Source organism: Siniperca chuatsi, linkage group LG20 (genome assembly GCF_020085105.1).
Source record: "Siniperca chuatsi isolate FFG_IHB_CAS linkage group LG20, ASM2008510v1, whole genome shotgun sequence".
Lineage (NCBI taxonomy): Eukaryota > Metazoa > Chordata > Actinopteri > Centrarchiformes > Sinipercidae > Siniperca > Siniperca chuatsi.
Genome location: NC_058061.1, coordinates 17,359,653 through 17,378,034, shown reverse-complemented (window position 1 = coordinate 17,378,034; position 18,382 = coordinate 17,359,653). Strand labels below are relative to the sequence as shown.

The 18,382-nt window shown below is 39.9% G+C and overlaps 1 protein-coding gene across 1 annotated transcript in view; it reads left to right on the top strand.

Annotated features, from left to right (window-relative positions):
• The window catches only part of snx29 (sorting nexin 29), a 128,990-nt gene that overhangs the window by 57,367 nt on the left and 53,241 nt on the right, over window positions 1-18,382 (top strand). Inside the window, exon 15 of the mRNA XM_044178470.1 lies at window positions 6,648-6,754. Within this exon, the coding sequence (XP_044034405.1) occupies window positions 6,648-6,754 (107 nt within the window). The remainder of the gene's footprint in view (window positions 1-6,647; window positions 6,755-18,382) is intronic.

The window sequence follows — 18,382 nt, the reverse complement described above, 5'->3', positions numbered from 1 at the left end:
TAATTGGAGCGGTATCTTTCCTGCCACCTCAGACAGCTTATGGAAAGCTGAAGACAGGTGTGGAGTAGCTGCTGTGTGTTTTTGTGCATACATGTGTGATCAGGATGTCAGTGGTTCTCCACTCGTGATCAGCAGGCCTCTGAGTGAGTCAGGCCAGCACAGAGCTCCCTGACTGGAGCCATCAGAGCGAGGAGAATAGTGATTTCCAAACCTTCTGCCTCACGTGTGTGTGAATGAAAATCTCGTACATACACATACATGTACTGATACACAAAGGCCTGTGTTATCTGTAAGAGGGGAACGCGAGAAATGAACTATAAACGATTAGAAAATGAAAGAAGATTGCTTTTGATTAGCACTCGTTAATTAACTGTCAGCCGCCTGCCTGCTCCATAGCCAGCCCATCAACAATGTATGGCCTGACTGCATGATTAACTCAACTTTGTGTGTGCCAGTGTGTGTATTGTTGAGAGCGGAGGGAAGGCATGCTATTATTAGTGTAGCGAGGCACAAAGACATTTTCCTTATACTCGTGATTTTCGATCTTGTAGTTTTCTAATGAAAAACAGAACCTTAATTTGCTTTGGCGTCTGTCTGCATGTGTGGTGCTCACTTTGTGTGTAGGTGTGTGCATGTGTGTGCATGTGTGAAAAATCTTTTTATGCAAGTCTTCATTGATATGCATGGTGGAAAGTGGCCGGCCTTCACAACATACGTGATTAGTGGCATGGGACTGCTGTAACACCACAGCGCATTACGCTGCTCAGTTAAAGTGAATGGCAATGAATGATTGCTTGATAAGGGGGAAAAAAGAAATTAAAGGAGAGATGAGAGACAGATATAAATGGGTAAGGAGTGAGGAAGATTTCAAAGGTAAAGCAGGTGTGAAGAAATAGGATGAATGAAGGCTGCATAAACGAGTAGAGGGTGGGAGTACAGAAGTTTGGAAGAAAGACGCAACAAAATCAAGCAAAAAAGAGACCAAATCAATACCTCATAGAGGAGAAGACTCAACAAAAACAAGGACATGTTTTTAAGCAAAAAGAGATGAAAGAAAGTTAGGGGCACAACAGCAGAAAGAACAAAGGATGGCAAGCAGGAGCTGGGAGGGATGGAGTGATTTCATAAGAAGATAAGATATGGAGGATGAGATTCAGAAGAGCCCCAATTTCACAGTGGTGTGAGTGCCGCGGGTTTGTGCTGTTACGGCATTACAAGAAGCGCTCCACTTGATTGTGCATTAGTCCTATTGTGGAGGCAGCCCTGCGCTTGTTTTATTTAGCAGGCTTGCTCTGGCTCGCCAAGCGCCTCAGATGGAGCAGGACGGACGTTTGTTTGTTCTCCAGGCTGCCGTGCACTCGGGGTCGCGGATGCAGAGCCACGTCTCCTTACTGCTAATGGACGGAGTCGCATTAGTCAAGTGTGTCAGCCTCTGCCCTGGTTTCCCGACAACTGGCACCGACGTTATTGTCACCCGTCAAAGTTTCCACTTTGGAGAGGATATTTAAGGTTTTTCTTGATTTCACAGAAGGGTTAGCTTATAAGTCGTTTCTAATGTGAGATTTCTCTATTCCTGCCTTTCTACTGTCTTTGACGTGACAAGAGGAACGAAGTGCAGGCTGTATACGAACCTGCTGCTATATGTAATGTGTCTAAGGTCAGACTGAATTCAGCCGTCTCATCTCTCTCCTTCCCCGTCCTTCCAGCTGGTAGCAACAGCAGATCACAGGCAGGCAGTTTCCAGCAGCTTGCCCTCAACACCCCAGGACAGATAAATGAGACAGACTTTGCTTTAGACAGCAGTTTGCTCTGTAAGCTGTGATGTCCATCTGCTCCGTGACTCAGAATTAGAATAATTTTAATCTGCAAGTGAAAACAACAGAAATATGGAGGACGCACTGAATGGAAAATTCCGAAATCCCATTTATCAGGCACAAATACAGGTGCCGTCTGGCTAGTTGAAACGGGGGACATTGAGCACAGTTATCAATAACCTGACGTCTCTCACAGACACTAAAGATTTGTTTAACAGTAAAGGTTTGTTCTCCTCCCCCAAAAGGCCATTCAACTCGAGTATTGACTTGGTATTTGATAACCATCCTTCGTTGCTTTTCTGTTTCTTTAAACATGTTTCACTCTACCTGCCTTCTCTGTCTGTCTTGTGTTTGAGAGTATTGTGGTCTGAGGGGAGCCCACTGTTTTGTGTACAGTAGATTATCTATGGCCATCTTGCTGCTGCTCTCTCAGCTCTGTGCTCCTGGGAGTCTGAGGCAAAACCCAAGACAACAAAAGGATGAAGGTCTCAAAAAGGGTGGACATTGGAATTTAGAAATGACCTGACTGAATTAGCGGCGGATAGTCCCTTGCTAATGTTTTAAGTTTCTTTGATGAAAAATAAAAGGTAGCTAAGTACAAGACTGTTTAATTGTAGAAGGATATGCACCTTTTTAAAAATGGATTGGGACTTCACTGGCTGTTTAAAAATGATATTAGACACAAATTATTATTCCAAGCCGAGTGTTTCTATATGTCTTTAAACATTTCTGGATGGGGCTTTTTTTTGGTTGTTGCTCTGTTGGACAGTTACAGTGGACAGAGTGAAGGATGACTTCTGTCCCAGGCCAAATGTGACCCTCATAGTGTATGTTACATGCTGTATGTGATATGCTGAAGCAGACATTCTGAATTGAAATTTAATAAATATTTCCATAATATGGTCTAGTTGTTTTTGGCCTCACTTGAAATGGGAAAACATTGTTAGAAATAACAAATGAAACATGTATAGGATAGACCTGGATAGAAGGTTTTGCACATTATCCCAGTTATTTACCAAAACGTCTGTACTTTCAGTCCTCCCTGGATCTCATCGTTAGGCTGCTTGTTCCAAATAAACATGGACTAGCTTTGTATCTGACAGCTGTTTCATGGGCAACCGTAGCTAAAGCAGAACTAAAACTTTGCTGTACCATTTTTCTGGATGCAACAATTTGAACATTCAGTCCAGTTTCGGGGGAAATTCTCCTCAATGTGGAGATGCAGTCGCTGGCCTGTGTGTGTGTGTGTGTGTGTGTGTGTGTGGGTTTGTGTGCGCGCGCACACACACACACACACACACACATCTCTCAGTGGACTTCCCCACTAAACTGGCTCATTATCTCACACACTGATCATTAGAGAGAGACGTCTCTGGAGATGCACACACTCAGGTGAAAACCCAGGAGATGCACACTTGTGGGAATGGGACAGTGCAGCACAACACACACACACACACACACACACTAATAAACAGTTTTATAATATGATGTGACACTCTTCCTGCAGCAGTTGCACTTGAAATACAGCATATTGCTCATATGTAGATCAACATTTTCTACATGCCACACACACACACACACACACAAACAGCTGCTAGGAAGTTTTGCTCAGTTACTTCTGTTATTACAAACCAGCTGTCTGTCCAATTTCCTAGAGTCAGGAACATCTGTGTGTGCCCCCTTCTCTGTCAACTCCCCCTCCCCCTCGCTCTCTCGTTCGCCCACACACCTTGTGTATGTGTCATTATTAAGAGCCTATCAATGTGGCAGGTAACAGAAATCCAACTTAAGGGGAGAAAAACCTCAGAGCTGAGACAAATTGGTACCGCAAGAGCAACCGTCAGCAATCCTTTTGTGTGTGTGTGTGTGTGTGTGTGTGTGTGTGTGTGTGTGTATGTGTGTTTGTTTGTCACCTATATGCCACTGTTCCCATTTTTGTGTGTGTGTCTTCTTGGATTCCTTTCTCACTGTGAAAGTACATCTTTTGGTATTTTCTTTTTTACAGTATACATATATTTTTATTCTCTGTGTGTGTGTCTTTGTGTGTGTGTGTGCTTGTGTGTGTGTGCATGTGTGTGTACAGTAGTTTTCTAGGCTATTAGGCTGCTGACTGAGGTATACAGTACGGTGCTATTGGTGGGCCAAAGATAAGCTTGGGGATTGCTGTGCTCCTGGGCCCTTTGCAGGAGCCATGATAATGCATTTCTGTCAGCCTCTGTATATATATGTGTATATGTGTGTGTGTGTGTGTTTATGTGAGTTCATGTGTACGTACAACCTTCTATACATGTGTGTGGGCTGGTTTGTGTGTGTGTGTGTGTGTGTGTAACTTTCTCGCTGTGTCAGTAGCGTGACAGATCTTTGTTGTTTAGGTTTGATGTCTGTATCTCTGTACGTGTACTCTATATATGTGACTCTGATCTGTGTTTTTGTTCTGTTCAGGCCTCTAAATGAATACTGAAACAATAAATCAATGAGCTGATTACTCATTTTTTAAAAACGGTAATTGGCAATTTAAGTAATTAATCAAATAAAAATGCCAGATGTGAAGATTTGCAGCTTTCCTTCATCTCCAGCTGTCTCCAGCAGTATAAATTGAATCCCTTTGGGCATAAAAGGCCAGAGGTCAAAGAAGCAGGTTTGTTTCTGGAACATCACCAGTTTTAAATTAAAAGTGACTCTTAAAACCTGGGTTGGTAAATTAAATTTAAAAATGACTCACTGGTTTTTGATTAAGAAGGTTCCTGTGGTCCCCTGCTTTGAATATATCCCTACCTTTATCATTTTATAAAAATGTACAGTTGCACCTGCTGTTTTAAATGTGTGTATGCCCTTGTTGCACTTTCCTAATTTAGTATACAGCTGTATCAAGTGCATGAGAATACTTCAGTGACTACAGTTGTCCAGATTGGGATGGGTACATTCTTGTTCTTCTCTCACTTTTTTGTTGCTGATGTTTTCTTGTGATGATGATGATGTGAAAGAAAAAGGAGCTGCCAATGTAAGAGCGAGATGTAAACTGTTTATTCTCTTTATAAAAATATCATTTATTTAAAAAAAAAAGAAGGTTCCAAATTGAGTTGATTGATTCGATAGTATGTCAGTGGCAGCTATTATGAAGAAAACACACTTCATGTTTCCTTTCCCATTTCATTTAGTGCAGGATGGACCACAATTTTTTGCTTCAGCATTATTTCACGGTTTTTTGTTTTATTATTTATTAAGTATTTTTTGGGGCATTTTATGCTTTTTTTTAATAGCGCCAGTAGAGAGATGGACTCGTCTCGATCATAGTCAGCATCTTAACCCCGAAGCCACAGCGCAGTATTTCACGTGTGCAATTCACATAGCAGAGAGCTGAGAATAATGTTCTCTTACTTCTTGGTTGCCTATTCCTAACTCTGTATGATTTCCATTGAACTGGTGTAAAAGTGGTTTGGAAAGGTTGGAGGACATGTTTTTTTTATTGTAATTTGATGCAGTCCTTCTAACACTTTCCCTCAGCAAGTATCGCCAAGTTGCCTTTGAGTAAAGCATTAACCCACCCTGACACCATGCTGCTACCCTGTGCCTGTCAGTAGAACAGGAAAGATAAAAGAGATGCAAACATCGTCTGAGATATAATGTGTAATGAATGGACAAAAAGTGTCACCAAGAAGGCCAGTCTATTTATTTGACAATGCATATATACAGTGCAGGTTTATGTGTGTGTGTGTGAGTGTGTATATCTGTAGTCCACTGGGCTGACTTTATCCGTCAGTACCTACTTGTGATTCTCTCTCTGCTTTTTTCCCTGCGGTCCCGTCTATTTGGAACTACAATGAGCCAGCCTTCCTCATCAATACCTGCCTCACTCTGTCTAGACATTCAGACACTTGCTGGGGGTTCACTCTTTTTCTAATCACAGTCCAGCTGTATATTTTCTAAAACTCCTCCCTGAAGAGCAATCGCCACAAGTTTATTTGAGCTCTGTGCAGCCTCCTGACATGCGGAACTTTATTTTCCTCTTTCTCTCCCTGTCTCTCCCTCCTCCCATCCTCAGTGTGTTTGTCTAGGTGTTAGCTGTGTGTGGTGGCAGTGAAATAACAGCATTAATTTGCTTTTGCTGAGGTGAGAAAACAATCTGTCTCCCAACCACCCCTCCGCAAAAAGATACAGAGCTCCGACTTCTGCGAAGTTCTGCCATTCTTCGCTGAGGGAACCCGATTAGTTGATGTTTATGGGCTCAGAAGTGGTGCTTTAGGCTCCGCCGTGATGACTTTAGCTGGTTAGCGAGCTACAGTAGTGCAGAGAAACAATAAGCTCTGTCTGAACAGAAAGTCAGAACAAAACAGACGATGGTGAGAGAAGGGGAGTTTCTCTTTTTGACAGAACACTAAGAAGTTTTCGCAGAAGGAAAAATGTGTGTGTGTTACAGCATTTTATAATGTACGTACAAGAAAGTGCATGTATTTGAAGATTTGTGTGTCTTTCTGTGGGTGGGTGTTTGTATGCCTCCTGCATGATTGCATGTTTTCTTTATAATGTGCATGACTCATATCTACTTCAGTGTGTGCCATTAATTAAATAAAATAGAGATTCATGGATCTTGCCTGGCTGGTAATGTGTATATTATATAGATCTGCTACTCCCTGTGTATTGTTCTCTCGCTGCTAAAACAAAAGCATCAGGTGTCACACCTCGTTACAGAAGACGACACTATGTGCAGAAGTCCACTGTTTGTAATTGGTTGTGAAAAAAGTTGGTTCCTCATAGTGCGTGTTTTTGACATGTGACAGTATCTGTGCGCTTTTGTAAATGTAGCTGCGCTCTCTCTCTCTCTTTTTGCTGCAGCCCTGTCAATGTTGCGGTCAAGTGAAGACCAGGCTCCTGTCCCACAGAATAAATTCATGGGTGACATTGAGGAGCTGGCCGCCAGCTATGAACGCAAACTCATAGAGGTAAGTGCTGTCTCTTTGTATTCCTTACTCTGTATTAGTTATGATACTCGTCAAGGAAGTGCCACAGTTCTGTGTTTGGGATGTTCATTTTTCCCGGTTGGTAACAAATTAGCGTTAATTGGAGGGTTGCGAATGCATTACATCTGCAGCATTTAAAGGAACAGTTAAAAATTGTGAGAAATACTCGTATTCACTTTCTTGCTGAGAGTAAGATGAGAAGGTCGATACCACTAAATATAAATAAATATGAAGATAGAGCCAGCAGGCGATTAGCTTAGCTTAGCATAAAGACTGGAAGTAGGGGGAAACAGCTAGCGTAAAGCCTGGCAACCTCACGGTAATGACGAGACTCCAGGTAGACACTGGCCTGGCTGAGAAATAAAATGTCAAACATATCTTTATGAAATTCACTGTGCCACCTTCATATAATTACTGTTTTATTATTATTAATAACCATGGTTAAGACTATTTGTAGTCTTTTTATCATTCCAGCGTATTTTCAAAATTCCAACCACATAAACCCTGTTGCTTCTTGTTCCAAAGAGGAAGTTGATTCTTCAGTCTAAGGTTTATCCTGTTTGTTTTACTGAAGAGGATAAACATGACTTTTCCATCTGCATTTCACTCTCTGTATCATCTGCCAGTGCCAGAACCTCAAACAGCATTCACTCTGTTTGCTCTAGATGAATAGTGCAAGTCCCAGCTGCTGCCACACAATACAAAAAATAGTGTAGGGGCCAATGATCTTGTTTGTTGACAGTAATTTGATTTACATGTGGTACTGATTTATTGATGTTACGGAGCCACTTGGAGCTTTGCATTGAGAAATACCTGAATTGGTATATTAGCAAGCAAAGATAAAGAAAGAATACAGATAAAACATGTTTTTAAGTTTTTCAGCCTTGTGAGAGCTGTGCAGGGGAATGGAAAATTCTCACCTAAGTACTTGTTCTTTCTGCAGCTGCATTGATTTAAAATTTTAACATCAAGAGCTATTCCCTTAGCAAGTTATTATCAAAAATAGTGATTGCAGTGCATGGCGAAGAGCTCTAATAACTGGACATCAGGCATAATGTTACCAGCTGTGTGACGGATGATGGGAGTTGTGTCCAGTTTCCTGTTAGATTGAGCAATTAGGAAACACTCCCAGTTAGAATGACATCGGCAGAGGAAAATAAAGGCAACGTCCATGTATTCTAACGGGTAGTGAGGAATGGGGGGCATATACATGATTAATTAATCCACGGTTTTATATTTCTTTAATAAGAAATAATTCTGCCTGTGTTTGCCAAAAATATGTTTTAATTATTTATGCACATGTATGTGTGGTGCATTTTTAATGGTGTTTACTTATTTATTTGTCCATTTGCTCGGCTGTCAGTCTCAATTGGGCTTTCACAGCGAGCTTGAATCAGTGTGGGACACAATCGCAGCACAGGCTCTCCTTTGGACCCAGACCAGCCACGCTTGTGATGGCTTTGTTTAAATAAGCCTGTCATGCAGAACATAAGCGTTTTCCTTATCCTTGATGTGTAACAAGTTGTCTAGCGGAAATATAGTAAAATGTGAAAGTGGCTGACCCCAGGGGAGGAACATTATTGTTCACCACCAACGTTGTCAGCAATCTGGTTTAATAGGCGTCAGAGGGACAGTGGAACACAGTTGTAATATTTGTATAAAATGGGGTAAGGGGCGATATATAATTATTGTGTTAGTGTGTGTATGTGTTCGTGCATTCAGGGTCAGCAGCACTACTGTCAGTCCCGATGCGAAGATTCAGAAATTGTGCCATTTACATGAGTAGCTGTCAACACTCCTGTTTCAGCTGCCTCGCTGCAGCGACTGAGACAAAATCTGACCCAACAAGTTATTGATTTTTGAAAATGTCACATCAAGCCTTGTTGGATACATACAGGCCTGCCAGACACAAATAAATATTGGACAGGGCTCAGCCTTCATTAACCTGGGAAACACGTCCGTGTTTGTGACCTAGTTTAGTTTTAATTTAATGATGCTAATGTGTTGTGTTGACTTTGACTTTGTTTATATTTGAGCTAAATCTCAAGGCGCTCTATGCTCTTTTCCTCCTCATCCTCTTTTGTTCATATGTGCACTGTGCACAGGGCAATAAAAAGTCTTAGATAAGATAAATGACCTAAATAAAAGCAATTTAAAAGTAGGATTGGGCAATAGGGCAAATTCTGTCACCCCTTTAACTGCCAATGGCCAGTGACTTTGGGTTGGGGGTAAGGAGGTTTTAAACAGAACATCACCCATGTGATGTCTTGTGAAAGGCCACAGTGCAGCGCTGCAGGTGAGTTGTTGTATGCTTTGTAGGACTTTGTACAGGCTATGCCCCCATATTGCAGCTTCCATTGAAACTACTGATTGCAGCATTCAAGGCATCAAATGTGAAATATAAAAGCACTTATTGTACTCATTTAAATCTAGGGGGGAAAATCCATTGGCCATAGATTTTGACTGTCATCAATAGATAATATTTTCCCTCCATCACCCAGTCCTTTTTACAGTGCACTTATCTTTAAAGTTGGATTAGTATATTTTTTTGGCCACTTGTAGGTGGCGGAATAAACAGAAAACATAACACAGCATACAGTATGATCACTTGTTGTTGTGGAAAATTCATTAGCAAACAGTTGCTAATTCACACATCCAGCAGATGAGCAGCCCCTTTCACATGACACCTAGTCTCTTGATCCATTGTTTATATAAAAATATTGTTAGTAATGGCAGTTCCTTTGTGCTGTATTTCTATTTGCAGATCCTTTCTAATTATTGAACGTAGTTGAACCTCATGTCACTAAACAGCTGTCCGAGCAGCTGTTAAGTGACACATTTCTGAATTGTTATTGGCTAACTGCCCACTCACAGACTTAGAAACTTTGCTAATTAAGTCAGAAGTAGGGCTCAGTGGTCACCTCAAAGCAAGAAGGTCTGTGATTTAACCAGCAGGGCACACTTTGTGGAGTTCTGATGTTCTCCCAGTGTTTGTATTTTGGTTTCTGCAGGTTTCGTCCTGTTCAAAGACATACAGAGTAGGTGAGGTGCTTTGGAAATTGGCCGTATTGTTAATGCGTATGTGAACTCCTTCCCTTTCTCACACCTCCAGTGATTCCAGACTTCCTTTCCACTCTTGGGCCACACATTTATTTCCCTACCTGATTTCTCTTATCATTCATGTCTTCTGTTTTACTTCCCCTAGTTTTGCTCAACCTTAAACCCACTTTTAACCAAACTGACTAAGACTGTAACCTGATATACAGCAGTGACTTGAGGAGGAAGTAAGTATTTATTTTTACCCTCTGATGACTCCAGGACCTTCTCTTCTCCTGCCGCCTTCTCACTCGCTTCCTCATGCTTCTTACTCCTTCACTTCTCAGCTGTGACAGTGAGAAAGTGATATGAGGTGTGTTCACGTCTGGTGAATATGCATATTATTCACCAGACGTGCAAATTCTTGTCCGAATGAGTCGGATTTTTCACATGAATCTGCATGGATGTCTGATCTGAGTGGGTTTAAAAAGCTATCAGAGTGGAAGGGCACTTTAACATTTCCCAGTGGACCGGTGCCTGAAATGAAAGGAAAGGCAATCAAATGATGAAAAAAGAAAATGAGTGAAAGACAGACGGATGCAGAGAGAGATAAAAACAAAGAGGGAAAAAAGCGAAACTACAACAACTCGAGGGGATAGAGGCACAAGCATTTTAATTTTCAACTTCATTGCGTGTTGCTTTTCATTGTCTGTGAGTAATAAAAACAAATTACATAATGCAGTTAACATGTCCACTGAGGTTTCTGAGAAACAGCGAAACTGCATGACATTTATCTGTGAGGCTCGAGTGATAAGGAAAAGGTGGGCAGGTAGTGATGTAACACATCCTCTTATCAGTGCACACAAGCTGTTGGTGTCAGTCTGAAGGTGTACAGAACCACCTCTGAACTCATGGGCCTGCAAATCATTCACACTCACCAGCATTTGACTGTTCATTTTTAATTACATTTTTAATCAATTGTGAAACTTAAATGATAACACCATGGATTTGGCATTTTGTTATCATTACTGTATGTTGTGCCCTTTGTTATAGAATGATGTCAGGGTGTTGTCAATTTTGTTATTGTCAATGTCTTTCAGTTGTCATAGGCTCAGAATGCATTTCTAAAATTATTAAAGCAGCCACAGGCGAGCAAGCTGAAAATGATGAAGGAGGGAGTCCAAGAGATGGAGGATTTCTCTGCTGTGGTTTTCGACGAAACAGAGATGAAGGTTAAGACTACCTGTCCTCAGGCACTTCAGATTTTCAAACTCACCTGAAATGTTTCAAGCCACTTCTGGCCGTTGCGAAAGAGACATTCAAGGACTCCTCTCGAGTGAAATCAGGGGTATCTTTGTGTTTCAGGAAACCAATTTAAATCTTTTTAAGAACTTAATCCTTAGACTTAATCCTACCTATTGCTGCTAGTTTACAAACCAAAGTGAAGTTCAAGGAAAAGCTGGCAACAAAAGACAAATAAACGACCATCTGATAACACGTTGCATACGCAGTTCCATACTTAGGTCACGTGACAGCTGAACCCACACTATGACAACTCAGCAAACTCCATTTGCTCATAAAGACTGTGAGATGTTATTGAAAGCTGATGGGGAAAAAAAGCTTGTTTGTGGACCTTGAGTTAAGATTATTTTGTCAAACTACTGCTCCCAAGGTCAAGAATAAACCTTCACGCTCAAATAACTAAGAAACTTTTGATAGAAACTAAAGTCTTTAGGTTTATGAACAACAAATTGGATTAAAGCAAATTACACATGTATGTGTATCAAACTTAATGGGGGCAACTGGAAGTGCAGGTACTGCAATATAAATACTTTTGCTTGGAAATCTAAACAAATCATGGCATTATAGGCCCTGAAAATTTCTGTTCTCAATCAGCTTCTTAGTATGAGTTACGGGGTCCTCCACGAACACACGATTTTCAGACAGAAGTTAGAGTGCACTAGCCAAGTTTCCACCCAAATTTAGTTCAAATTTTAGCCAAACTTCCAGAAAATCAGCAAATTAAAATGCTAATTAATGTGCATTCCCATACTGTTACGCAAATATTAGGCGTTGGCCGCATCAAAATAAACATTTGGTGGCGCTAATTAAACCATTGCAGAAGAAGACGGCGCAACAAGACGATATAATGTCATTTCTATTTGTTTCATGTTTTAGTTTGTGGAACTTTAAACTCTCCTTATTGATCCACACAGATCTGCTGTAGTGGAGCTGAAGCTTAACTGGACGTTTAAGTCACATGCTTCATTTATGTCAGGATTTATTCGCTAAGCCTGTTTCCATTGCATTTTGTTGCATTTTGCCTTTATTGATACACCAACCTTAGCCAAGCGTAAAAACTTTGTTTGCAATATTTCAACGTTTTTTATTTATTTATTAGGATTTCTGGATGGAGGGAAATGCATTTACTGCTAAGTGTGGGCCAGGCTCAGCTGGAAAAAGGTGATGTCACGTACCTCCTTCCACAAATCAGCATTTAGCAACATTTTAATCATAATAATAAGAAGAGTTGGTGTGTTGTTTGATCCCTGTCCATCACCTCTGATCAAAGCACCCACACAGTCGTGATGATGCAGACTAGCTGAGTGTTTGAGCGTTGAAGTCTTAATGAATAATAGGCTACCTAAAGATGTTTTTTTCAGCTTTGGTTTTGCTTATTTAGGTATAAAGGTTTTCAGGGGCTTTGAAGAGACATGAAATAGTTTGTATGACTTTTATCAATCTCTGTTGATGACCATCAAATTAAACAGGTCAAATTCAACAGGTCTAAGATACAAGTTACTTTGTTTTTGTTTTTGTTTGTTTTTTCAATATGGGTTAACCAACTAATTAGAGTGGAGATCCAATAGAATTGCTTGAAGAGATAATATCACAGTGCAAACTAATACTGTTTTGTAATTTGTCCGTTTGGCTTGTGAACGAAATGTGTTACGATGCTTGAATGTGTTAACCATAACCATTTCTAAAAGACAGAGTTTGCAGCAGCTGTTGTAAAATAACCCTATCAAACCTGTGCAGAGACAGTATGGTGTGGTCAGTCATTGCTATGGAGCAGTATACTCCTACTCAAGACACCTGCAAATGTGCATCATTAGAAAGTGCCTTGAAAGTGTACGTAATTTAGATTTAGAAGGTAAGTCCTTGCTCATTACATCATACAGTAGTGCTATAAACTAACTCGTGTGTAGCTCAAAGGCTGGATCATCCTAACCTATATTGTTCAGTAGTCATCTGACTCACATCCAATAAACAAACAGACTCTATCTACATTAGGAGTCTTGTGACTATGCAGTTACAGCAGATCTTTTTTTGTTTTGTTTTCCTATCGTGTATTTTATATCTGCTGTGTTGTATTGATAAGTAGAGGGAGAGTGCTTTTGGAGGATAGAGAAGAGATATGGGTCGAAACTTCCAGTGGGATCAAGGATTCTCCCTTTGATCCACAAGCTCATTAATTAACCATAAACAACATCAAGAACAAGAACAACAATTACAAGCCACCAACTCAGAATCTCCTCTGTTCAGATGGGAGACGCAGTAATAACTGGGAGAATATGAACCGATATGCCTGTATAATGCCTGTTGTCTTTGCTGTGTAATGCATGTGAATGTGACTCTTGAAAAGCCAAAATACTGCATAATGCATGCTATTCTTCTCAGAATAATGCAGGTGAATCTGCTTTGAAGTGTTCCCACATGCTCTGAGTACAAAAGCCTTCCTAGGTTTTATTAAATTTGCTTTTGCTTCATTTATTTATGTTTTGTAAGACTCCATGGAAGGATGTTCATGTCCAGATTGGGAAAGAAACATTTTTTTTCCTCATGCTTTTGGATGCAAAAGCTAAATGGAATAATGATTTCAGTGTTTCAGTCACAATTTGTGGGAATTTAATTCCTATTTGGATGAATCATTTAAGAACTACAGCACAGTAAAGTCATCACACCGGTATTAAAACTTAATGTTCCTGATATGGAGCTTGAAGATGTGCATGTATGTTAAAGTCATGCAGCTCATCTCTGCTACTCAGTGCTCAGAGCTCAGTGGGGAAATGACTTCTGGAGTCATGCATGTTGCTACTGAAGATCTACAGCAGGAGTGTAAGGTTTGAAAGTCCCCTTTTAGTTACGGTTGCTACACCTTGTCAAGTTTTCTGTTCTCACATGGCACATATACAGTTTACAATGAAAACGGTGTCAGATTTACCCCTCGAAATTCGTAATAATTTTTGAAACAATGTGTCATTAATTTCAGACAGAAGTAGGCAAAAGCACCTTCTCATCTCTAGCCCAGAACTGTCTATTTTGTTGCTTGTAATGACAACTCTCGCTGGCAAATTTTGTCAGCTGTAGCTGGTTAGCTAATTAAGCTAACTTTAGCTCCATGAATTGTTTGTAAAATGCTGGCTCTGCCTGACTTTTTAATGTTTCAATCTGACTCATTTTAAAATGAGAGTCTTGTAAAAGGTCTCTTAAATATGTACTTGATGGTTACATACATGATAACAAACTTAAATATTGAGGCTAAAGCTGTAGACATGTAAGGCTAAATAAAGAAACAGCAATTTCGCTGCTTAGTTTACATATTTGTTCCATTTGTATTTTCAAACAGTGTGTTTTCACTTTCATCATTACAAGAAAAGAAGCTTTTAGGATGAGGACCAACCAATGTGTTTGGCAAAGGTAAATTATCTTGGGTAACATTGGCTTGGGTTAGTTAACGTTAGCCTAAACTCTGATAGCATCCAGGACCAGCACACACAGTGGGGTAAATACGACTGATGTGCTACTCGTGAACAGGGCTTTTCTTTTTACATAATCTCTAACCTTACAAACTGATGTAGTTAGTTAATGATGTGCTCCTTGGCCTCTAAAGTAATGCTCAATTACTACTGTAGGTAGTAAGCTGGTTAGCCCGACATGCTAACAACTGCAGCTTATGTTAGAGCAGATAAACACACTGTTTAATCCATCCTTTACACTTTTACTCTTGTGTTTTTGGTTTTGGAAAGGCTAAAAAAAAGATACCTCCCTCCAAACAATTTCAATGCTGAGGGTTCCTTTTACTATAGCCCCATGCATACCGCTTGCAACATGCAGAGAAATCTAAAGCTTGAGCGACCAGCCATGCCCAGTTACATTTGCTAAGCTATGATCGGACAATCACTGTTCAACAACCATACTGTCAATGTTTTAGCATCATAAGAGCACAGATTCATGCACAAATATGTGACAACATACTTTGCCATGTGCTGCGATTATCCACAGCTGTCAACTGACTGGCATTTTAATCCTCTATCTTCATACTGGCAAAGTCCTGTCAGTGTATATTAAAATGTGGGCTCTTGATAGTGAAAGTGACTACTTTTTGAATGTAAACCTAATCTTAATCTGTCCAAATACTTGTGGCACGTAAAGACTGGGAGAACATGCACTAAGAGAGGGCTTTAGTTCTCTCAGTGTTCATCCGGTTGTGATGAAAACACCCTGAAATTAAAGCTGACAGACTGTACTTTAACATTGTCATCACTGCGATGTTCCAAAGTAATAATACTACATAACCAAAAAATGTGTGATCCAAGTGCTCATGGAGCTCGCTGTGTGATGCAGCAGTGACAAAGAGCTACGTCTGTACCATGGGCCAGATTTAGCCTTTTCTATAAACTCCCATTTCTGTCTTTTCTATTGGTCCATCTGCCGCTCTCATGTGCTCACACTTCTTAACTCATCTCTCTCTCTCTGTATCTTTTTTTCACCTCAGTTCAGAGTGGACAGCACAGCTTGTGATGTCTATATTGGGTCCTTTCTCACCCTCTTTTTCTTCTTTTTTCCCCATCTCTCAGCCATGTTCCTGTTTAGGAGCAGCTGTGCTGAAGTGAGCCAGAAACACAGATAGAGACACAAGCTGCATTTACATTTACAAAGTAACCCAGTATTGGCCGTATTCTCTTTGAGGTCTCACCCGGTTTGAGATGTTGAAATGAACCTTTGATACCCTGCGACTGGGTCTCCCTTCTGCCATGCCTTTCAAGTCGTGGTGTCCTGCCCACTATCAAATGGTCCCGGTTATAATATGAACTCTAAGAGCAACCTGCCAATAGGTTTTATATAACATCACAATACATGACATCATATCCTGAAGATGTGAACATAGAATTTTTTAAGAAATGTTTCAGTTAAATTGGAAAGGCCCAGGATTTCACTTGAGGAAGTATTACATAAAATATTTTCAAAGAAGTATTTTCATCAGAAAAGATTTAAATTAGATATTTAGACTGTATTTTGGGGAGCATGTGCAAACTTAAGATGAGTCAAGGAATGATATATAAGACTGAAGCAATTAGAAGGAAGGCTAAATCAGAATAGATTATGTACATGTCTGACTATCAGTAATTCAGAATTTTTGAGATCCTGTATGGATTTGGGAGGGTCTGTTTGTGTGTGTTGTGGTGGCCTGGTTATCTATAATGCATACCATGTAACAGTAACAGTAACATTGGTACCAGTCCAGCTCATGATCTTTGTTGTACTGTATGTCACCCTCTTATGTTTACAGTTGCTCTCTCCTTTCAACATTCAGCAAACTGCAAAAATGTCTGAAAAATTATTGTTAAAAAAAGTGTGTGTGGTTTTTTTTAAAGTACTGTACACTGAAACAGGGAAATAAATATGAAGTGCCCAAAATATGAAATATACAAATACATGCAGAATGTGACATGGTGTTTTTCAGACAGTAGGTTAGTTTGCATTACTGTACCTGCTTCTGTATCTTCTTTACTAAACAAAACATCTACGAAACCCCCTTAAAATTAGAAATATAATAAGAATGGATTTTTTAGTGTGTACTTAACCGCAGGGTCCCCTGTTCGAGTCCAGACAGGGACCCTCTGATTTTGATGTGTACTTGCATTGAGGGGTCACCATTTGAGTGCTTAGGTTGCAAAAAGACTTTATTGTGCAGGTAAACATTGCCACTGTACTGTATGTGACCCCAAGCACTGTTAACAGCTCTCACCTATCTGTCTCTGTCTCTGTCCTTTTCTTTACCCTTGTCTGTCTGTCTGTGTGAAAAAACATTGATGTGTTTTCATATTCTGTCCTTCCTCTTGACCTTATTTAGCTCCACCCCATTCATCTTATGTGTCCCGTCTAATTAAGGTTATTAGGTTTCGGCTCAGCTATACCACTGCTGCTCTTGCTCTCCTTTTCTCTCTTCGTCTCTTTTTTTGCGGGGGTTCCGCTCAGCCAGGGCTTTCTTAGGCTTTTTATTCAGGCCAGCTCAGCTTGGCACAGCTCAGATCAGATCATACACAGGGGGAGAGGAGAGGAAGAGGCACAAAGAGATTCCGTAAAGATGGGAGAGGAGCCCAGAGGAGGAGGATGAGGTCTGCATGTGTGCTTTTGAACAGTAAGAGAGCGTGGGGTCAGCATCACTTGGGTGGCAGTTAGCTGTGATGACTCCAGCAGTCCCGACAGTTGCATCATACCAAACCAACCCTGTATGTATGACAGATTACATAATAATCACTATTTTCAAGTTTGAGCCAATAAAAGCTGAGCCGAGCCTGTTTCTTACAACAAAATTAAACTTTGCTTTGTATTTACTTTTTAAGCTATATAGTTCCACTTTGTAGTGTTGTATAAACTAGATAATACTAATTTGTCTTTGTTACATAGAGAATAACCAACATAAACAGTATTGTTTACTGCAGAGCATTCAATATGTAGTACAGTTGTCATTATTAATCATATTGGGGTCAGATCACTGAATTATTTTTGCCTTTCAAAGTTTCAGTTCTTACTCTCACTTAGCAAAACCAGGTATGCTGTGAACAGTACAGTACAAACAAGTACAAATTATATTTATTTAAGAGAAATTGCCTAAGTACCAAAGTTTCAAAACATGGAAAGAGTTACAGTCTTGTTTCAACTTGTTCAGCCAAGTAATATATATTACTTTTCTTTGTTACATTACAAAATTACCATTTTTTGTAAAGAAAATGTATACTGAGAGGAAGCATATGTATATCTTTCTAGTTTTGGCTAGATTATTTTTAATCTGATTGTCCACATTCTTACAATACATCCAATGACCGTTTGCTTTGTTTATTCCTACACAAGAAAATCTAATTGATTGCAAAGTAACTTGATTCCAGCAATATAACCAGTTCAACTTTGGCTTTGGCTAATTAAAGGTACCCTGTGGAGTTCTCCTCTAAACAAACAAAGTTAAGTTTACATTAACTGTTCCTCACCAAAATGTATTGTGTGTGTTCTTGATGCCTAACAAGCATATCGAATACATTTCCTTCCTCAAAAACATTTGAAAAGCTGATTTTTATATATATATATATATATATATATATATATATATATATATATATATATATATATATATATATATATATATATTTATTGAAACCTGCATTGTTTCCATCCATGTTTGCTTGCTAGCAGCCTTCTTCTTCCCTGCCTCTCCTGGCACGTTGCTACGTTTCTTGGCACATTACGGCCACCAACTGTCAATCAGTGGAATAGCTTTAAATTGGCAGCAGG